Here is a 21382-nt window from a genome sequence, read left to right on the forward strand (position 1 = left end):
CAGCTTCCCAGCCATGCCCTCCTAGTCACAGCCTCACGCATCATGTGTGCAAATGTGGGACCCCCAGGGCCTGGCTTAGGTTCTCTGGGGTGACAGACCATGAACGAGCGGGCGGTGAGTGCGGGATCGAGGTTCTGGGAGTAAGAGGAAAAACCGAACCCAAAAAGAAATTGCCAGGAACCCCTGCAGAGTCCTGAGAACCTAGCAGGCCTGAGTGCAGGGAGGGCAGGGAAGGGAGGGGCGTGGGGGGGGCGGGACCAGGGCAGGAAGGGGGTGGGGGGGCTCTGTGCCCTGGAGCGTGTCTGCTTCCTGCCTGCCGGCCTGCAGCTGGGCCCCAGGCTCCGCTGCCCTTCAGGCCCACACTCTCCCTGTGACCAGCGCCGACAGGTGAGGGGCCCCGACGCATGGGGCCTTCTCCCAGGAAGGAGCCCTGTGAGCGCCACCGCAGCCCCTGCCTGTGGGGGACGGGCTCTAGAGTGACCAGCTGGTGGGTCCGTCGGTGGAGTATCCGAGGCACCCAGAGCTCCCCAGGCTCCACGTGGGCTGGGCCCTCTGGCTGCCCGGGGCGGCTGAGTCCTCGGTGCTGGACAGCGGCCCTGGAGGACCCGGCAGGCTGCAGCGCGGGAGCTCCAGGGGGATTGTTGCCTGGATGGCGTCTGCCCAGGGAGGGCGTGGGCTCAGCTGGAGGTGGACAGAAGGGGCGGGGGTCTCCTTGGACAGTTTTCCTGGTGCTGCCCCGGCTGCTGGCTGTCAGCTGAGCTGCACTGTGTGCACGGCCCACCCGCTGCGCATTCTGGGGGGCGGCGGAGGGGCTTAGGCCCAGTCAGGCTGTGTCCAGCCGTGGCCCCTGCAAGTCTGCCCTAGGGAGCTGGTGCCCAGACAGCCTTGGCCCGTGGCAGAGGATGGCGGCCCGTGCTCGGCACTGGCTTAGGATGCATGGCATGGGGGGTCTGCCTCAGGGCATGGGCGGCAGGAGCAGAAGTGTCCCTGAGGGACGCTGGCCTGGAGGGTCTGCTCTGGCCAGGGGCCGTAGAGCAGATGAGGGAGGCTGAGGACAGGGCCCGGCCGCACAGTGACCGCGCCGGCCTCCTGTCCTCACCGTGAAATGGAGCTGCTGAGGGCATCGTGGCTGTCCGGTTACCTGAGGAGCCCGCAGACACGGCCTGGCTGGGCACAGGGCTCCACTGTCCGAGCACTACTTTGGGGCTGGGCCCAGGCAGCCTGTCAGCGCCGGCTTCTGGTAGGCCGCACTGACTCAGGGCTGCTCCTGGCCTCGGGGCCTCCACACTGCGGGCTGGGCTGCTGGGCCAAGTCTCCTGCGTGGTGGGGACCGGCACTGAGGTTTTTTTTTTTTTTTTTAAATATTTTTATTTATTTATTTGTCAGAGAGAGAGAGAGCGCAAGCACAAGCGCACGAGCAGGCAGAGGCAGAGGGAGAAGCAGGCTCCCGCTGAGTAGAGAGCCCGATGCGGGACTCGATCCCAGGACACTGGGATCATCACCTGAGCCAAAGGCAGTGGCTTAACCTACTGAGCCTCCCAGGCGGCCCTGGCACTGAGGTTTTTATGAATGGCCTGAGGCACTGTGAGCCCCATCCGCTAACGCTCACCCTGCTTCAGGCCTGTACAAAATCCACCAAGGGTCCCAGGGCGGGGAGGCCACGGTGGTCTCCTGCACCGGGGCCTGTCCTCGGGCTGTCGCTGGCCGCTGAGGACGCAGGGCGAGGCTGTGGGGGTGCCCATGGGCCGGGAGGGCAGGCACAGCAGCGCACCAGGAGGCAGGCCCCTCCGCCCGGGGCCCGCTTGTGGGCCGGGGTTTGTGGCCTGGAGAGTGTCACTGTGGATCCAGTAGCTACTGTAGCCACGGTGACACAGGCGGGCTCAGAAACCTCCTGGGCTCAAACCGAGGGGTGTGGGCGTCCGCACTCTGGGCGCTGTGGGCAAGGACCCCGAGGTGCTTCTGCCCCTTCCGTGGTCAGCTTGCAGGTGGGTGGGCTCTGAGGTACAGGTTGGTCGCCCCCGCCCACCCCGAGCCGCCCTGCCCTGCTCAGCCCTCCTTCCCATGGAGCCCCCTGGGCGTACTGGGTGCGTCCGGTCTGTGAGGGGTCTGCCCTCAGCCCTGCTGGCTGGTCACTGTGTCAGTGAGGGGCTCCCCGGGGACGGGGGCAGAGGGCGGAAAGCAGCACCGCTGGGGTCTGTTCCACCACGAGAGGGGCTGGTGCGGAACCGCCAGTCAGGCCTGTTCCCCAGGTGTGGGTTGCGGGAGGGGGTGGGGGCGTCCTCAGCTCTGCCCGCAGCTGCCCCAGCCCCTTCCCCTGCCCTAGCTGCACCCCAGGCACCTCTCCTCCACCAGGCAGGGCTGGGCGAGGGGAGCTGGGACCTGGGGGACAGGCAAGCGCCCCGGGCTCAGGCAGAGTGCAGGGGAGTGAGCTCAGGTGCGGTCGGTGGGCTTCAGGCCTGAGCCGTCCCACCTGAGGGCTGCCTGGCATTTGCTGGGAGGCCGGTCACCGCGGTCCCTGCTGCAAGTCCTCGAGGAAGTCCTGGCACAGAAAGCCCAGGGGCAGGGGAGGGAGAGCAGAGGGAGCAGGCAGAGGAGGTGAGGCGGGGGCCACTGGCAGGGGGTGCTGGGGGTAGGGCTCTCCAGACAGGGCCTGCCGGCCGACCGCCCCCTGCCCACCTGCCCAGGCCTGAGCCCAGGTTGCAGGGAGGGCCTCCCGTGTGTGGCCAGAAGCCCGTTCTGTCCTGCCGTCCTGGGGGCGAGGCGGGGCCGGCGTGAGCACAGGCGGGCGGAGGGCCAGGGTCAGTGCTGTGCAGGTCCGCTCCTCACCGGGTGCTTGCCTGGGACCCCGGCGCTCAGTCTGCTGCATCCCGGGTCGGCCCGCACTGCCTGGTGCTTGGGACGGGAGCTGACTTGAGCTCACCAGCCCCCTAGGATGGAGGGAGGTCGGTGGGAGGGGACGGGACCAGCTCTAGCAGGGGACAGTGGGCCAGTGAGGACGGACGGTTTTGAGCACCGGACATGTCACTGTGGGAGATACTACTCCAGTACCCACAGTGACAGACGCTCAGACAATACGGCCTGTCCCCGGGGCCGGGGGAGGGCCCAGCTCGTGGCTGCCCACCCCGTCCTGGTGGAGGCCAGGGCCCCTTCAGCCTGCCTTGGAGGCACAAGTTGAGGCAGCTGTTCCCCTGGGAGGCTGAGTGCAGGTGGGCTGGGAGATGGGGGCTGACTGGGGGGGCCTGGGTCCCCCGGGGGTGCCGACCCCCGTGTGGCCCATTTATTGACAGAGAAGAGCCTTGCGCCGGGCCGGTGAAGCCCATCCTGGGGGCTCTGCACTCTCTGTCCTGGGGGGAGGGCGGGGGCTCTCCCTGCTCACAGGCCTGTGGTTTCCTCCTTCCCCGGTCCCATCACAGCCCCTCCGGCCACACTGGACACTGCCTCATCGTTTAGAAGCAGTCAGCCTGGAGGCCCTGAGCACGAGGGTCCCGTTCCCACAGAGGCCAGAGCCCCAGACTCAAAGGGGCCAGAGGTGGGCCCCGGGGAGCAGTGGGCTCTGTTGCTGCTGTGGGAGGCGTCACTGTGGTACTCGTAGTCACCTAGACCACTGTCGGAGGCCCCGTGACAAGAACCCGGGCCGGGCACCAGGAGGCGGGGCTGGCAGGAGGGGCCTCCTCAGGAAAGGGGGTTGTGCAGGGGCCACCAGGGCTGTGGAGGGGCTGGAGCTGCCCTCCACATGCCAGGCGCTGGGGTGGGAGACAGGAAGCTGCCGTCGGCCGCCCCTGGGCTGGGCCGGAAGGGCACAGGCTATATCCAGGACGTCTGGATGGCTGCCAGGTGGACGCCACATCTCTGAGCCCTTCCTGTGGACACCAGGCCTGGATGCACTTGGGCAGGCTGGACATGGGGGTGTGCGGTCGGCTGCATCAGGGAGCTCAGACCGGCTGCCCCAGGAGGGCGGGCGGGGCATGCGCTGGCCGGTGAGGACCTGTCCGCTCAGGGGAGCCTGGGGTGGGCTGGCAGGGCCTTGGGCTGCACTTGGGCTCAGGTCCGAGGGACCCTGGATGGGGTGGATGGTGGGGGGGGGAGGGGGTGGCTCTCAGCGAGGCCTTGTGAGGGGACTGTCCCCAAGGCCACTGCCCTTTGCCTGTGCCAGCCAGGTCGCCCTTCTGGAAGACATGGGCCAGAGCTTTGCTGCGTCGTCCGTATGTCTGAGTAGTTGGGGCAACGTGCCCGGTTAAAATCCCTGCCATCCTGCGGCCTTCCTGCCAGGAAGGTCCACACCATAGACCCCCACCCGAGGAACGCAGTCCCTGGGGACAGAAGGCTGGATGTGGGCACGGGAGGGTGCGGCAGCAGCCAGAGCCGGGGGGACGGCTGTGTGGATGAGAGCCAGATGAGACCCTGGACACTGTCTGCCCCCCGGAGCCCCGCAGGTCTGGAGAGCAGCACAAAAGCGGGCACCGTTGCAGAGCCTGTGCAGGGGGGCACGGGCGCCTGTGCTGCTGGTCTGGGCCGGCTCCTCCGAGGGGCTTTCCCTGGAGCCCCCCGCTGGGGGTGGGTTTCTAGCACCTCCTGGCCATGACCAGCAAGACAGCCCACAGCCAGAGCCTGCACAGCCCCTCTCCTGGGGGAGAGGCCACGGACCCCCGATGGCCAGGCCTGGAGCAGGAGCCACCTCCGTCGGGATGCCAGGGGCCGGGGGTGCTCCACTTCCCGTGAGCCTCGTTCTGCGTCGAACATCAGGCATGAGCTTCTGCTACAGGCCTAGCCTGTGTTCACTCTTGTCAGCCTGGCCCAGGTCTCTGGGGTCCTGCTCATGGGGAGCTGGGCCCCTGACAGTTTGTGCACTGGAGGCTCTGTCCTTCCGATCCCTCCCACCCGAGGCCGGGAAGCCAGGGCTGTGCCTGCCAGCTCGATGGGAGATGCGTGGCCATCCCTGGCCCTTCCAGGCCGCGGCTGTGGGTGGACGCTGTGGCTGAACACAAGCCCATGGGCCGAGCTTGCTGCTGCAGGCTAGGAGGACCCAGGGTCCTAGCTCTGTCCCTCAGGGCCAGACTGGAGGGCCCCGGGGTCCGGCGGGGTTTTCGCCGTGGGGTCTGTCACTGTGGTTGTAGGTACCGTAGTTACACAGTGGGAAGTTCCTTGTCAAAAAGCCGGGCGCGAGGCGGAAGGACCCCTTCCCTGCTGCAGGCGCCTGCTGGGCCCGTCCGCACAGGTGTCCCGTGCACCTGCCCCACAGTCCCGGGCAGCTGGGGGTGTCTGGTCGTCCTCTCCCGCCCTGCCTCCCCGGGGAGGAGGGGAGGGCCCTTGCAGGGGTGGGCAGATGCCAAGACTCCGTGGGCGGGCAGCGGGGGTGTGGGGCTGCTCCGGGTCCTCTGGGGGCACCGGGTGGGTCTGGGCTATGGGGGCAGCCCTGGGGGGGTCAGCCCTGCGTCCTTTGGGCATTCTCTCCCAGGGTGGGGGTGTGTGCCCAGAGGTGCCAAGGGCGGCCCTGGGGGAGGGTGTGCCTTCCCGGAAACCTCCGGACTCGCCGTGGGCATCGAGGGTCCCAGGGGCCTCAGGTGAGGTCAGGATCGGACCAGCCTGAGGGGAGTCCTGGCACCGGCAGGGCGGTCCGGCCGGATCAGCGATGTGTCCTCGCTCAAACTCCAGGGCTGGTGTCCCTGCTGGGCTGGGGCTCCCGGGGCGGGTTTCCGGTGGGGTCTGTAATGCTGTGGGAGCAGCTGCCGTAACTATCACAATATAGCACCGTGACACAGACCCAGCCCGAATCCTTCTTCCCTGGGGCCACCTGCCTGGGGCCCAGCTGGGCAGGACCCGGGCCGGCCGAGGGTGGCCCGGGATGGAGGCGGAGCCGGGGAGGCGGTCGGCGTGCCCGAGCCCCAGGCCTCCTGCTGCACACGGGGAGGCGGCGGCGGGCTCCGGGCTCGGCGCTGGGCTGCCGCGGCCCGACTGGGGACCCAAGCCGGTGGGACAGCCGTCCGGGTTAATGAACCGCCCCGCGGTGTGCGGATCCCTCTGGGGCCGTCGTACCCTGGGGCCGGCAGGGGGGCTCCCGCCCAGGAAGGCCAGACGTGGAAGGAGCCGGCCGCGGTCGGTGCTGGTGCCGCTGACCCTCGCGACCTGGGTCTGATCGAGCGGCCCGGCCTGCGAGGGCGTCTGGAAGGACGGCGCCGGGCTCCGTCCCCCTGGTCACGCGCCCACGGCTGTGCCTCTGGCCCCCGGCACCTGCCTCCCTCTGCCGTCTGCCCGGGGGCCCAGCTTCTCTAGAGCCCCTGTGCTGAGGGGCCCAGAGACCCTCCGACCCAGAGGGCCGCTGCCCCTGGGGCAGCTCCGGTCCTTTCCGGTTCCAGCCGGACCTGGAGCACGAGCAGGTGAGGAGGTGCGGGTGGGGCTGAGACCCAGGACAGGTGCTGACGGGAACTGATCCAGGGGAGCCCCAGGGGCAGGTCTGGAGGAAAAGAAATTCCAGGGGATGCCCAGGGACGGGGCCTGAGGAGAGCTAATTCCAGGGGAGACCCAGGGCCTGGTGCTGAGGAGAACCAATTGCACTAGAGGCAGGGGCAGGTGCTGAAGGGAACTAACTCCAGGGCAGACCCAGTTGAGGGGAGACCTAAATCCAGCGGAGACCCAGGACGAGTGCTGGGGAGAACTAATTCCAGGGGAGGACCAGGGACAGGTAGGGTTAGGGCCGGTGCAGATCTGGTTCTCAGAACTTCCAAGCAGAGGGGAAACCAGGAGAGGCCCAGGTGCAGGTGGGCCCCAGATGTAGGTGATGCGGTTGTCCAGACTCAGGGGAGGCAAAGCGGAGTCCCGGGTGCAGGTACAGGGAAACCGAGGCAGAGGGGCGGCCCAGGTGCCCTCCTGCACACCCGGCTGGGGTGGCTGCTGCAGCCCCCGAGCCCCCGGGAGGGTGACGTTTGCTGTGGCTGCTTAGGACCCTCACCTTCTCCCGAGGCCCCAGGGGTCTCGCCTCTCTGTCCTCCCAGTGGCTTCTGGCTTCGACTCCGTGGTGGATGTGGGCGGTTCCGAGGGGGCCTAAATGCTTCCCTGTGGGCACTGGTTGCCTCTCGTCCCCCCTTTTGACCACCGGAGCTTCTGGAAAGGGCTGCCCAGGGCCTGGCCGACATGGCGTCTGTTTGTCTCCATTTTTCCATGGGATCTGGGGCCGGCGGGCTGGCTCTCTCTGGACCCCCCACACCAGCTGCCCGGGTCCTGCGGGGCCTTCAGGCCTTGACCTCACTGCCTGGGGGGTGGGGTGAGTCCTTGCTGGCACCTGTGCCTCCTGTGATGCCCAAGGGGCCCATGTTGGTGCCTTTGCTCCTTCCTGTCCCGGGGGAGGTCACAGCCCCTGGTGCCCGGACCCTCCCCGAAGCCCCCGCCCCCCCGGGAGGAGGGTCCCTCACTCCCTCTCGTACTGTGCACACGGCCCCTGCCTGTGGTTCCTAACTTGGTGGGGCTTTGGGAAGATCCTGTCCAGCCGTACTGGCCATCCCGACTGACCGTCCCAGCCCCTGGGCCCCGCGTTGACTTTGCGGTGCCCCAGCTCTGTCCCTGCCACGCGTCACCAATGTGTGGACTGTTGTGTCTCGTACCCCAGCACGGGCAGTGTTGGGCCGGGTGTGTTGGGGGGAAGTGAGGAGCCCCTTGCTCCCGTCTTACCTGTGAGAGGAGACGATGCCGCGGGGTTTTCGCAGCTGGGACCCGGAGGAGAGGCTGTGCAGGGGATACGGGGGGTTGCAGAGGGAACCGGCACGGGGAAAGGGTCCACTGGCCCTAAGTCAGTACCTCCCAGATGGAGACACGAGTCTGGGGCCTGGGGAGGGGCTCCTGGCCATCAGCAGCTGAACCACGGTGGGCAGGTAGGACTGGGACCCTCAGGGCCAGACTGGAGGGCCCCGGGGTCCGGCGGGGTTTTCGCCGTGGGGTCTGTCACTGTGGCTGTAGCCGTAGCTATCGTAGTAACACAGTGGGAAGTTCCTTGTCAAAAAGCCGGGCGCGAGGCGGAAGGACCCCTTCCCTGCTGCAGGCGCCTGCTGGGCCCGTCCGCACAGGTGTCCCGTGCACCTGCCCCACAGTCCCGGGCAGCTGGGGGTGTCTGGTCGTCCTCTCCCGCCCTGCCTCCCCGGGGAGGAGGGGAGGGCCCTTGCAGGGGTGGGCAGATGCCAAGACTCCGTGGGCGGGCAGCGGGGGTGTGGGGCTGCTCCGGGTCCTCTGGGGGCACCGGGTGGGTCTGGGCTATGGGGGCAGCCCTGGGGGGGGCAGCCCTGCGTCCTTTGGGCATTCTCTCCCAGGGTGGGGGTGTGTGCCCAGAGGTGCCAAGGGCGGCCCTGGGGGAGGGTGTGCCTTCCCGGAAACCTCCGGACTCGCCGTGGGCATCGAGGGTCCCAGGGGCCTCAGGTGAGGTCAGGATCGGACCAGCCTGAGGGGAGTCCTGGCACCGGCAGGGCGGTCCGGCCGGATCAGCGATGTGTCCTCGCTCAAACTCCAGGGCTGGTGTCCCTGCTGGGCTGGGGCTCCCGGGGCGGGTTTCCGGTGGGGTCTGTAATGCTGTGGGAGCAGCTGCCGTAACTATCACAATATAGCACCGTGACACAGACCCAGCCCGAATCCTTCTTCCCTGGGGCCACCTGCCTGGGGCCCAGCTGGGCAGGACCCGGGCCGGCCGAGGGTGGCCCGGGATGGAGGCGGAGCCGGGGAGGCGGTCGGCGTGCCCGAGCCCCAGGCCTCCTGCTGCACACGGGGAGGCGGCGGCGGGCTCCGGGCTCGGCGCTGGGCTGCCGCGGCCCGACTGGGGACCCAAGCCGGTGGGACAGCCGTCCGGGTTAATGAACCGCCCCGCGGTGTGCGGATCCCTCTGGGGCCGTCGTACCCTGGGGCCGGCAGGGGGGCTCCCGCCCAGGAAGGCCAGACGTGGAAGGAGCCGGCCGCGGTCGGTGCTGGTGCCGCTGACCCTCGCGACCTGGGTCTGATCGAGCGGCCCGGCCTGCGAGGGCGTCTGGAAGGACGGCGCCGGGCTCCGTCCCCCTGGTCACGCGCCCACGGCTGTGCCTCTGGCCCCCGGCACCTGCCTCCCTCTGCCGTCTGCCCGGGGGCCCAGCTTCTCTAGAGCCCCTGTGCTGAGGGGCCCAGAGACCCTCCGACCCAGAGGGCCGCTGCCCCTGGGGCAGCTCCGGTCCTTTCCGGTTCCAGCCGGACCTGGAGCACGAGCAGGTGAGGAGGTGCGGGTGGGGCTGAGACCCAGGACAGGTGCTGACGGGAACTGATCCAGGGGAGCCCCAGGGGCAGGTCTGGAGGAAAAGAAATTCCAGGGGATGCCCAGGGACGGGGCCTGAGGAGAGCTAATTCCAGGGGAGACCCAGGGCCTGGTGCTGAGGAGAACCAATTGCACTAGAGGCAGGGGCAGGTGCTGAAGGGAACTAACTCCAGGGCAGACCCAGTTGAGGGGAGACCTAAATCCAGCGGAGACCCAGGACGAGTGCTGGGGAGAACTAATTCCAGGGGAGGACCAGGGACAGGTAGGGTTAGGGCCGGTGCAGATCTGGTTCTCAGAACTTCCAAGCAGAGGGGAAACCAGGAGAGGCCCAGGTGCAGGTGGGCCCCAGATGTAGGTGATGCGGTTGTCCAGACTCAGGGGAGGCAAAGCGGAGTCCCGGGTGCAGGTACAGGGAAACCGAGGCAGAGGGGCGGCCCAGGTGCCCTCCTGCACACCCGGCTGGGGTGGCTGCTGCAGCCCCCGAGCCCCCGGGAGGGTGACGTTTGCTGTGGCTGCTTAGGACCCTCACCTTCTCCCGAGGCCCCAGGGGTCTCGCCTCTCTGTCCTCCCAGTGGCTTCTGGCTTCGACTCCGTGGTGGATGTGGGCGGTTCCGAGGGGGCCTAAATGCTTCCCTGTGGGCACTGGTTGCCTCTCGTCCCCCCTTTTGACCACCGGAGCTTCTGGAAAGGGCTGCCCAGGGCCTGGCCGACATGGCGTCTGTTTGTCTCCATTTTTCCATGGGATCTGGGGCCGGCGGGCTGGCTCTCTCTGGACCCCCCACACCAGCTGCCCGGGTCCTGCGGGGCCTTCAGGCCTTGACCTCACTGCCTGGGGGGTGGGGTGAGTCCTTGCTGGCACCTGTGCCTCCTGTGATGCCCAAGGGGCCCATGTTGGTGCCTTTGCTCCTTCCTGTCCCGGGGGGAGGTCACAGCCCCTGGTGCCCGGACCCTCCCCGAAGCCCCCGCCCCCCCGGGAGGAGGGTCCCTCACTCCCTCTCGTGCTGTGCACACGGCCCCTGCCTGTGGTTCCTAACTTGGTGGGGCTTTGGGAAGATCCTGTCCAGCCGTACTGGCCATCCCGACTGACCGTCCCAGCCCCTGGGCCCCGCGTTGACTTTGCGGTGCCCCAGCTCTGTCCCTGCCACGCGTCACCAATGTGTGGACTGTTGTGTCTCGTACCCCAGCACGGGCAGTGTTGGGCCGGGTGTGTTGGGGGGAAGTGAGGAGCCCCTTGCTCCCGTCTTACCTGTGAGAGGAGACGATGCCGCGGGGTTTTCGCAGCTGGGACCCGGAGGAGAGGCTGTGCAGGGGATACGGGGGGTTGCAGAGGGAACCGGCACGGGGAAAGGGTCCACTGGCCCCAAGTCAGTACCTCCCAGATGGAGACACGAGTCTGGGGCCTGGGGAGGGGCTCCTGGCCATCAGCAGCTGAACCACGGTGGGCAGGTAGGACTGGGACCCTCAGGGCCAGACTGGAGGGCCCCGGGGTCCGGCGGGGTTTTCGCCGTGGGGTCTGTCACTGTGGCCGTAGCCGTAGCTACTGTAGTAACACAGTGGGAAGTTACTTGTCAAAAAGCCGGGCGCGTGGCGGAAGGACCCCTTCCCTGCTGCAGGCGCCTGCTGGGCCCGTCCGCACAGGTGTCCCGTGCACCTGCCCCACAGTCCCGGGCAGCTGGGGGTGTCTGGTCGTCCTCTCCCGCCCTGCCTCCCCGGGGAGGAGGGGAGGGCCCTTGCAGGGGTGGGCAGATGCCAAGACTCCGTGGGCGGGCAGCGGGGGTGTGGGGCTGCTCCGGGTCCTCTGGGGGCACCGGGTGGGTCTGGGCTATGGGGGCAGCCCTGGGGGGGGCAGCCCTGCGTCCTTTGGGCATTCTCTCCCAGGGTGGGGGTGTGTGCCCAGAGGTGCCAAGGGCGGCCCTGGGGGAGGGTGTGCTCTCCCGGAAACCTCCGGACTCGCCGTGGGCATCGAGGGTCCCAGGGGCCTCAGGTGAGGTCAGGATCGGACCAGCCTGAGGGGAGTCCTGGCACCGGCAGGGCGGTCCGGCCGCATCAGCGATGTGTCCTCGCTCAAACTCCAGGGCTGGTGTCCCTGCTGGGCTGGGGCTCCCGGGGCGGGTTTCCGGTGGGGTCTGTAATGCTGTGGGAGCAGCTGCCGTAACTATCACAATATAGCACCGTGACACAGACCCAGCCCGAATCCTTCTTCCCTGGGGCCACCTGCCTGGGGCCCAGCTGGGCAGGACCCGGGCCGGCCGAGGGTGGCCCGGGATGGAGGCGGAGCCGGGGAGGCGGTCGGCGTGCCCGAGCCCCAGGCCTCCTGCTGCACACGGGGAGGCGGCGGCGGGCTCCGGGCTCGGCGCTGGGCTGCCGCGGCCCGACTGGGGACCCAAGCCGGTGGGACAGCCGTCCGGGTTAATGAACCGCCCCGCGGTGTGCGGATCCCTCTGGGGCCGTCGTACCCTGGGGCCGGCAGGGGGGCTCCCGCCCAGGAAGGCCAGACGTGGAAGGAGCCGGCCGCGGTCGGTGCTGGTGCCGCTGACCCTCGCGACCTGGGTCTGATCGAGCGGCCCGGCCTGCGAGGGCGTCTGGAAGGACGGCGCCGGGCTCCGTCCCCCTGGTCACGCGCCCACGGCTGTGCCTCTGGCCCCCGGCACCTGCCTCCCTCTGCCGTCTGCCCGGGGGCCCAGCTTCTCTAGAGCCCCTGTGCTGAGGGGCCCAGAGACCCTCCGACCCAGAGGGCCGCTGCCCCTGGGGCAGCTCCGGTCCTTTCCGGTTCCAGCCGGACCTGGAGCACGAGCAGGTGAGGAGGTGCGGGTGGGGCTGAGACCCAGGACAGGTGCTGACGGGAACTGATCCAGGGGAGCCCCAGGGGCAGGTCTGGAGGAAAAGAAATTCCAGGGGATGCCCAGGGACGGGGCCTGAGGAGAGCTAATTCCAGGGGAGACCCAGGGCCTGGTGCTGAGGAGAACCAATTGCACTAGAGGCAGGGGCAGGTGCTGAAGGGAACTAACTCCAGGGCAGACCCAGTTGAGGGGAGACCTAAATCCAGCGGAGACCCAGGACGAGTGCTGGGGAGAACTAATTCCAGGGGAGGACCAGGGACAGGTAGGGTTAGGGCCGGTGCAGATCTGGTTCTCAGAACTTCCAAGCAGAGGGGAAACCAGGAGAGGCCCAGGTGCAGGTGGGCCCCAGATGTAGGTGATGCGGTTGTCCAGACTCAGGGGAGGCAAAGCGGAGTCCCGGGTGCAGGTACAGGGAAACCGAGGCAGAGGGGCGGCCCAGGTGCCCTCCTGCACACCCGGCTGGGGTGGCTGCTGCAGCCCCCGAGCCCCCGGGAGGGTGACGTTTGCTGTGGCTGCTTAGGACCCTCACCTTCTCCCGAGGCCCCAGGGGTCTCGCCTCTCTGTCCTCCCAGTGGCTTCTGGCTTCGACTCCGTGGTGGATGTGGGCGGTTCCGAGGGGGCCTAAATGCTTCCCTGTGGGCACTGGTTGCCTCTCGTCCCCCCTTTTGACCACCGGAGCTTCTGGAAAGGGCTGCCCAGGGCCTGGCCGACATGGCGTCTGTTTGTCTCCATTTTTCCATGGGATCTGGGGCCGGCGGGCTGGCTCTCTCTGGACCCCCCACACCAGCTGCCCGGGTCCTGCGGGGCCTTCAGGCCTTGACCTCACTGCCTGGGGGGTGGGGTGAGTCCTTGCTGGCACCTGTGCCTCCTGTGATGCCCAAGGGGCCCATGTTGGTGCCTTTGCTCCTTCCTGTCCCGGGGGGAGGTCACAGCCCCTGGTGCCCGGACCCTCCCCGAAGCCCCCGCCCCCCCGGGAGGAGGGTCCCTCACTCCCTCTCGTGCTGTGCACACGGCCCCTGCCTGTGGTTCCTAACTTGGTGGGGCTTTGGGAAGATCCTGTCCAGCCGTACTGGCCATCCCGACTGACCGTCCCAGCCCCTGGGCCCCGCGTTGACTTTGCGGTGCCCCAGCTCTGTCCCTGCCACGCGTCACCAATGTGTGGACTGTTGTGTCTCGTACCCCAGCACGGGCAGTGTTGGGCCGGGTGTGTTGGGGGGAAGTGAGGAGCCCCTTGCTCCCGTCTTACCTGTGAGAGGAGACGATGCCGCGGGGTTTTCGCAGCTGGGACCCGGAGGAGAGGCTGTGCAGGGGATACGGGGGGTTGCAGAGGGAACCGGCACGGGGAAAGGGTCCACTGGCCCCAAGTCAGTACCTCCCAGATGGAGACACGAGTCTGGGGCCTGGGGAGGGGCTCCTGGCCATCAGCAGCTGAACCACGGTGGGCAGGTAGGACTGGGACCCTCAGGGCCAGACTGGAGGGCCCCGGGGTCCGGCGGGGTTTTCGCCGTGGGGTCTGTCACTGTGGCCGTAGCCGTAGCTACTGTAGTAACACAGTGGGAAGTTACTTGTCAAAAAGCCGGGCGCGTGGCGGAAGGACCCCTTCCCTGCTGCAGGCGCCTGCTGGGCCCGTCCGCACAGGTGTCCCGTGCACCTGCCCCACAGTCCCGGGCAGCTGGGGGTGTCTGGTCGTCCTCTCCCGCCCTGCCTCCCCGGGGAGGAGGGGAGGGCCCTTGCAGGGGTGGGCAGATGCCAAGACTCCGTGGGCGGGCAGCGGGGGTGTGGGGCTGCTCCGGGTCCTCTGGGGGCACCGGGTGGGTCTGGGCTATGGGGGCAGCCCTGGGGGGGGCAGCCCTGCGTCCTTTGGGCATTCTCTCCCAGGGTGGGGGTGTGTGCCCAGAGGTGCCAAGGGCGGCCCTGGGGGAGGGTGTGCTCTCCCGGAAACCTCCGGACTCGCCGTGGGCATCGAGGGTCCCAGGGGCCTCAGGTGAGGTCAGGATCGGACCAGCCTGAGGGGAGTCCTGGCACCGGCAGGGCGGTCCGGCCGGATCAGCGATGTGTCCTCGCTCAAACTCCAGGGCTGGTGTCCCTGCTGGGCTGGGGCTCCCGGGGCGGGTTTCCGGTGGGGTCTGTAATGCTGTGGGAGCAGCTGCCGTAACTATCACAATATAGCACCGTGACACAGACCCAGCCCGAATCCTTCTTCCCTGGGGCCACCTGCCTGGGGCCCAGCTGGGCAGGACCCGGGCCGGCCGAGGGTGGCCCGGGATGGAGGCGGAGCCGGGGAGGCGGTCGGCGTGCCCGAGCCCCAGGCCTCCTGCTGCACACGGGGAGGCGGCGGCGGGCTCCGGGCTCGGCGCTGGGCTGCCGCGGCCCGACTGGGGACCCAAGCCGGTGGGACAGCCGTCCGGGTTAATGAACCGCCCCGCGGTGTGCGGATCCCTCTGGGGCCGTCGTACCCTGGGGCCGGCAGGGGGGCTCCCGCCCAGGAAGGCCAGACGTGGAAGGAGCCGGCCGCGGTCGGTGCTGGTGCCGCTGACCCTCGCGACCTGGGTCTGATCGAGCGGCCCGGCCTGCGAGGGCGTCTGGAAGGACGGCGCCGGGCTCCGTCCCCCTGGTCACGCGCCCACGGCTGTGCCTCTGGCCCCCGGCACCTGCCTCCCTCTGCCGTCTGCCCGGGGGCCCAGCTTCTCTAGAGCCCCTGTGCTGAGGGGCCCAGAGACCCTCCGACCCAGAGGGCCGCTGCCCCTGGGCAGCTCCGGTCCTTTCCGGTTCCAGCCGGACCTGGAGCACGAGCAGGTGAGGAGGTGCGGGTGGGGCTGAGACCCAGGACAGGTGCTGACGGGAACTGATCCAGGGGAGCCCCAGGGGCAGGTCTGGAGGAAAAGAAATTCCAGGGGATGCCCAGGGACGGGGCCTGAGGAGAGCTAATTCCAGGGGAGACCCAGGGCCTGGTGCTGAGGAGAACCAATTGCACTAGAGGCAGGGGCAGGTGCTGAAGGGAACTAACTCCAGGGCAGACCCAGTTGAGGGGAGACCTAAATCCAGCGGAGACCCAGGACGAGTGCTGGGGAGAACTAATTCCAGGGGAGGACCAGGGACAGGTAGGGTTAGGGCCGGTGCAGATCTGGTTCTCAGAACTTCCAAGCAGAGGGGAAACCAGGAGAGGCCCAGGTGCAGGTGGGCCCCAGATGTAGGTGATGCGGTTGTCCAGACTCAGGGGAGGCAAAGCGGAGTCCCGGGTGCAGGTACAGGGAAACCGAGGCAGAGGGGCGGCCCAGGTGCCCTCCTGCACACCCGGCTGGGGTGGCTGCTGCAGCCCCCGAGCCCCCGGGAGGGTGACGTTTGCTGTGGCTGCTTAGGACCCTCACCTTCTCCCGAGGCCCCAGGGGTCTCGCCTCTCTGTCCTCCCAGTGGCTTCTGGCTTCGACTCCGTGGTGGATGTGGGCGGTTCCGAGGGGGCCTAAATGCTTCCCTGTGGGCACTGGTTGCCTCTCGTCCCCCCTTTTGACCACCGGAGCTTCTGGAAAGGGCTGCCCAGGGCCTGGCCGACATGGCGTCTGTTTGTCTCCATTTTTCCATGGGATCTGGGGCCGGCGGGCTGGCTCTCTCTGGACCCCCCACACCAGCTGCCCGGGTCCTGCGGGGCCTTCAGGCCTTGACCTCACTGCCTGGGGGGTGGGGTGAGTCCTTGCTGGCACCTGTGCCTCCTGTGATGCCCAAGGGGCCCATGTTGGTGCCTTTGCTCCTTCCTGTCCCGGGGGGAGGTCACAGCCCCTGGTGCCCGGACCCTCCCCGAAGCCCCCGCCCCCCCGGGAGGAGGGTCCCTCACTCCCTCTCGTGCTGTGCACACGGCCCCTGCCTGTGGTTCCTAACTTGGTGGGGCTTTGGGAAGATCCTGTCCAGCCGTACTGGCCATCCCGACTGACCGTCCCAGCCCCTGGGCCCCGCGTTGACTTTGCGGTGCCCCAGCTCTGTCCCTGCCACGCGTCACCAATGTGTGGACTGTTGTGTCTCGTACCCCAGCACGGGCAGTGTTGGGCCGGGTGTGTTGGGGGGAAGTGAGGAGCCCCTTGCTCCCGTCTTACCTGTGAGAGGAGACGATGCCGCGGGGTTTTCGCAGCTGGGACCCGGAGGAGAGGCTGTGCAGGGGATACGGGGGGTTGCAGAGGGAACCGGCACGGGGAAAGGGTCCACTGGCCCCAAGTCAGTACCTCCCAGATGGAGACACGAGTCTGGGGCCTGGGGAGGGGCTCCTGGCCATCAGCAGCTGAACCACGGTGGGCAGGTAGGACTGGGACCCTCAGGGCCAGACTGGAGGGCCCCGGGGTCCGGCGGGGTTTTCGCCGTGGGGTCTGTCACTGTGGCCGTAGCCGTAGCTACTGTAGTAACACAGTGGGAAGTTACTTGTCAAAAAGCCGGGCGCGTGGCGGAAGGACCCCTTCCCTGCTGCAGGCGCCTGCTGGGCCCGTCCGCACAGGTGTCCCGTGCACCTGCCCCACAGTCCCGGGCAGCTGGGGGTGTCTGGTCGTCCTCTCCCGCCCTGCCTCCCCGGGGAGGAGGGGAGGGCCCTTGCAGGGGTGGGCAGATGCCAAGACTCCGTGGGCGGGCAGCGGGGGTGTGGGGCTGCTCCGGGTCCTCTGGGGGCACCGGGTGGGTCTGGGCTATGGGGGCAGCCCTGGGGGGGGCAGCCCTGCGTCCTTTGGGCATTCTCTCCCAGGGTGGGGGTGTGTGCCCAGAGGTGCCAAGGGCGGCCCTGGGGGAGGGTGTGCTCTCCCGGAAACCTCCGGACTCGCCGTGGGCATCGAGGGTCCCAGGGGCCTCAGGTGAGGTCAGGATCGGACCAGCCTGAGGGGAGTCCTGGCACCGGCAGGGCGGTCCGGCCGCATCAGCGATGTGTCCTCGCTCAAACTCCAGGGCTGGTGTCCCTGCTGGGCTGGGGCTCCCGGGGCGGGTTTCCGGTGGGGTCTGTAATGCTGTGGGAGCAGCTGCCGTAACTATCACAATATAGCACCGTGACACAGACCCAGCCCGAATCCTTCTTCCCTGGGGCCACCTGCCTGGGGCCCAGCTGGGCAGGACCCGGGCCGGCCGAGGGTGGCCCGGGATGGAGGCGGAGCCGGGGAGGCGGTCGGCGTGCCCGAGCCCCAGGCCTCCTGCTGCACACGGGGAGGCGGCGGCGGGCTCCGGGCTCGGCGCTGGGCTGCCGCGGCCCGACTGGGGACCCAAGCCGGTGGGACAGCCGTCCGGGTTAATGAACCGCCCCGCGGTGTGCGGATCCCTCTGGGGCCGTCGTACCCTGGGGCCGGCAGGGGGGCTCCCGCCCAGGAAGGCCAGACGTGGAAGGAGCCGGCCGCGGTCGGTGCTGGTGCCGCTGACCCTCGCGACCTGGGTCTGATCGAGCGGCCCGGCCTGCGAGGGCGTCTGGAAGGACGGCGCCGGGCTCCGTCCCCCTGGTCACGCGCCCACGGCTGTGCCTCTGGCCCCCGGCACCTGCCTCCCTCTGCCGTCTGCCCGGGGGCCCAGCTTCTCTAGAGCCCCTGTGCTGAGGGGCCCAGAGACCCTCCGACCCAGAGGGCCGCTGCCCCTGGGGCAGCTCCGGTCCTTTCCGGTTCCAGCCGGACCTGGAGCACGAGCAGGTGAGGAGGTGCGGGTGGGGCTGAGACCCAGGACAGGTGCTGACGGGAACTGATCCAGGGGAGCCCCAGGGGCAGGTCTGGAGGAAAAGAAATTCCAGGGGATGCCCAGGGACGGGGCCTGAGGAGAGCTAATTCCAGGGGAGACCCAGGGCCTGGTGCTGAGGAGAACCAATTGCACTAGAGGCAGGGGCAGGTGCTGAAGGGAACTAACTCCAGGGCAGACCCAGTTGAGGGGAGACCTAAATCCAGCGGAGACCCAGGACGAGTGCTGGGGAGAACTAATTCCAGGGGAGGACCAGGGACAGGTAGGGTTAGGGCCGGTGCAGATCTGGTTCTCAGAACTTCCAAGCAGAGGGGAAACCAGGAGAGGCCCAGGTGCAGGTGGGCCCCAGATGTAGGTGATGCGGTTGTCCAGACTCAGGGGAGGCAAAGCGGAGTCCCGGGTGCAGGTACAGGGAAACCGAGGCAGAGGGGCGGCCCAGGTGCCCTCCTGCACACCCGGCTGGGGTGGCTGCTGCAGCCCCCGAGCCCCCGGGAGGGTGACGTTTGCTGTGGCTGCTTAGGACCCTCACCTTCTCCCGAGGCCCCAGGGGTCTCGCCTCTCTGTCCTCCCAGTGGCTTCTGGCTTCGACTCCGTGGTGGATGTGGGCGGTTCCGAGGGGGCCTAAATGCTTCCCTGTGGGCACTGGTTGCCTCTCGTCCCCCCTTTTGACCACCGGAGCTTCTGGAAAGGGCTGCCCAGGGCCTGGCCGACATGGCGTCTGTTTGTCTCCATTTTTCCATGGGATCTGGGGCCGGCGGGCTGGCTCTCTCTGGACCCCCCACACCAGCTGCCCGGGTCCTGCGGGGCCTTCAGGCCTTGACCTCACTGCCTGGGGGGTGGGGTGAGTCCTTGCTGGCACCTGTGCCTCCTGTGATGCCCAAGGGGCCCATGTTGGTGCCTTTGCTCCTTCCTGTCCCGGGGGGAGGTCACAGCCCCTGGTGCCCGGACCCTCCCCGAAGCCCCCGCCCCCCCGGGAGGAGGGTCCCTCACTCCCTCTCGTGCTGTGCACACGGCCCCTGCCTGTGGTTCCTAACTTGGTGGGGCTTTGGGAAGATCCTGTCCAGCCGTACTGGCCATCCCGACTGACCGTCCCAGCCCCTGGGCCCCGCGTTGACTTTGCGGTGCCCCAGCTCTGTCCCTGCCACGCGTCACCAATGTGTGGACTGTTGTGTCTCGTACCCCAGCACGGGCAGTGTTGGGCCGGGTGTGTTGGGGGGAAGTGAGGAGCCCCTTGCTCCCGTCTTACCTGTGAGAGGAGACGATGCCGCGGGGTTTTCGCAGCTGGGACCCGGAGGAGAGGCTGTGCAGGGGATACGGGGGGTTGCAGAGGGAACCGGCACGGGGAAAGGGTCCACTGGCCCTAAGTCAGTACCTCCCAGATGGAGACACGAGTCTGGGGCCTGGGGAGGGGCTCCTGGCCATCAGCAGCTGAACCACGGTGGGCAGGTAGGACTGGGACCCTCAGGGCCAGACTGGAGGGCCCCGGGGTCCGGCGGGGTTTTCGCCGTGGGGTCTGTCACTGTGGCCGTAGCTATCGTAGTTACACAGTGGGAAGTTCCTTGTCAAAAAGCCGGGCGCGAGGCGGAAGGACCCCTTCCCTGCTGCAGGCGCCTGCTGGGCCCGTCCGCACAGGTGTCCCGTGCACCTGCCCCACAGTCCCGGGCAGCTGGGGGTGTCTGGTCGTCCTCTCCCGCCCTGCCTCCCCGGGGAGGAGGGGAGGGCCCTTGCAGGGGTGGGCAGATGCCAAGACTCCGTGGGCGGGCAGCGGGGGTGTGGGGCTGCTCCGGGTCCTCTGGGGGCACCGGGTGGGTCTGGGCTATGGGGGCAGCCCTGGGGGGGGCAGCCCTGCGTCCTTTGGGCATTCTCTCCCAGGGTGGGGGTGTGTGCCCAGAGGTGCCAAGGGCGGCCCTGGGGGAGGGTGTGCCTTCCCGGAAACCTCCGGACTCGCCGTGGGCATCGAGGGTCCCAGGGGCCTCAGGTGAGGTCAGGATCGGACCAGCCTGAGGGGAGTCCTGGCACCGGCAGGGCGGTCCGGCCGGATCAGCGATGTGTCCTCGCTCAAACTCCAGGGCTGGTGTCCCTGCTGGGCTGGGGCTCCCGGGGCGGGTTTCCGGTGGGGTCTGTAATGCTGTGGGAGCAGCTGCCGTAACTATCACAATATAGCACCGTGACACAGACCCAGCCCGAATCCTTCTTCCCTGGGGCCACCTGCCTGGGGCCCAGCTGGGCAGGACCCGGGCCGGCCGAGGGTGGCCCGGGATGGAGGCGGAGCCGGGGAGGCGGTCGGCGTGCCCGAGCCCCAGGCCTCCTGCTGCACACGGGGAGGCGGCGGCGGGCTCCGGGCTCGGCGCTGGGCTGCCGCGGCCCGACTGGGGACCCAAGCCGGTGGGACAGCCGTCCGGGTTAATGAACCGCCCCGCGGTGTGCGGATCCCTCTGGGGCCGTCGTACCCTGGGGCCGGCAGGGGGGCTCCCGCCCAGGAAGGCCAGACGTGGAAGGAGCCGGCCGCGGTCGGTGCTGGTGCCGCTGACCCTCGCGACCTGGGTCTGATCGAGCGGCCCGGCCTGCGAGGGCGTCTGGAAGGACGGCGCCGGGCTCCGTCCCCCTGGTCACGCGCCCACGGCTGTGCCTCTGGCCCCCGGCACCTGCCTCCCTCTGCCGTCTGCCCGGGGGCCCAGCTTCTCTAGAGCCCCTGTGCTGAGGGGCCCAGAGACCCTCCGACCCAGAGGGCCGCTGCCCCTGGGGCAGCTCCGGTCCTTTCCGGTTCCAGCCGGACCTGGAGCACGAGCAGGTGAGGAGGTGCGGGTGGGGCTGAGACCCAGGACAGGTGCTGACGGGAACTGATCCAGGGGAGCCCCAGGGGCAGGTCTGGAGGAAAAGAAATTCCAGGGGATGCCCAGGGACGGGGCCTGAGGAGAGCTAATTCCAGGGGAGACCCAGGGCCTGGTGCTGAGGAGAAATAATTCCATGGCAGGCCCAGGTATCGCTATTCAGGAGACCACCCAGTAGAAGTGCTGAGGAGAACTAATTCCAGGGGAGGCCCAAGCACAGGTGCTGAGGAGAACTAAACCCAGGGGAGACTCAGGGACTGGTGTGAAGAGAACTAATTATAGGGATGGCCCAGGTAGAGGTGCTGAGGGCAACTAACTCCAGGGCATGCCAAGCAAGAGGTCCTGAGGAGGACAAATTCCAGGGGAGGCCCAGGTAGAGGTGCTGAGGATAAGTAAGTCCAGGGGAGAACCAGGGACAAGTGCTGAGGAGAACAAATTACAGGGGAGACCCAGAGACAGGTGCTGAAGAGAACTAATTCCAGGTGAGACTCAGGGATGGGTCCTGAGGAGCACATATTCCAGGAAAGGCCCAGGGACAAGTGCTGAGGAGGACTAATTCCAGGGGAGTCCCAGAGACAGGTCCTGAGGAGAAAATAATTCTAGGGGTGCCCCAGGTCTGGTGCAGAAGAGGACTAATCCAGGGGAGACCCAATGCTGAGGAGAACTAACTTCAGGGAGGACCAGATGCAGGTTCTGAGGAGAACTAATTCCAGGGGAGACCCAAGGACAGGTCCTGAGTAGAACTAATTCCACAGGAGGCCCAGGTATAGGTGCTG

General features: G+C 68.2%; 2 long non-coding RNA genes, 1 pseudogene and 3 gene segments (V, D, J or C); 1 reads left to right on the top strand and 5 right to left on the bottom strand.

Annotated features, from left to right (window-relative positions):
• Positions 1-21382, bottom strand: part of LOC125104225 (immunoglobulin alpha-2 heavy chain-like) — a 401593-nt gene that overhangs the window by 156149 nt on the left and 224062 nt on the right. Inside the window, 2 exon segments of the C gene segment in view lie at positions 19433-19444; positions 20309-20316. Coding sequence covers positions 19433-19444; positions 20309-20316 — 20 coding nt within the window.
• LOC125104224 (immunoglobulin heavy constant gamma 1-like) overlaps positions 1-21382 on the bottom strand; it is a 233152-nt gene that overhangs the window by 96251 nt on the left and 115519 nt on the right.
• Positions 1-21382, bottom strand: part of LOC125104221 (Ig mu chain C region membrane-bound form-like) — a 141148-nt gene that overhangs the window by 40359 nt on the left and 79407 nt on the right.
• The window catches only part of LOC125104252 (uncharacterized), a 337467-nt gene that overhangs the window by 28623 nt on the left and 287462 nt on the right, over positions 1-21382 (top strand). The window lies entirely within an intron of this gene.
• Positions 13941-16454, bottom strand: LOC125104255 (uncharacterized). The gene is made up of 3 exons (XR_007128626.1): positions 16308-16454; positions 16182-16235; positions 13941-14230 (listed from the first exon to the last, which is right to left on the bottom strand). It is a non-coding gene; the product is annotated as an uncharacterized LOC125104255 (long non-coding RNA).
• LOC125104247 (immunoglobulin heavy variable 3-74-like) overlaps positions 19122-21382 on the bottom strand; it is a 28523-nt pseudogene continuing 26262 nt past the window's right edge.

The sequence above is a fragment of the Lutra lutra genome, chromosome 7 (genome assembly GCF_902655055.1).
Source record: "Lutra lutra chromosome 7, mLutLut1.2, whole genome shotgun sequence".
Lineage (NCBI taxonomy): Eukaryota > Metazoa > Chordata > Mammalia > Carnivora > Mustelidae > Lutra > Lutra lutra.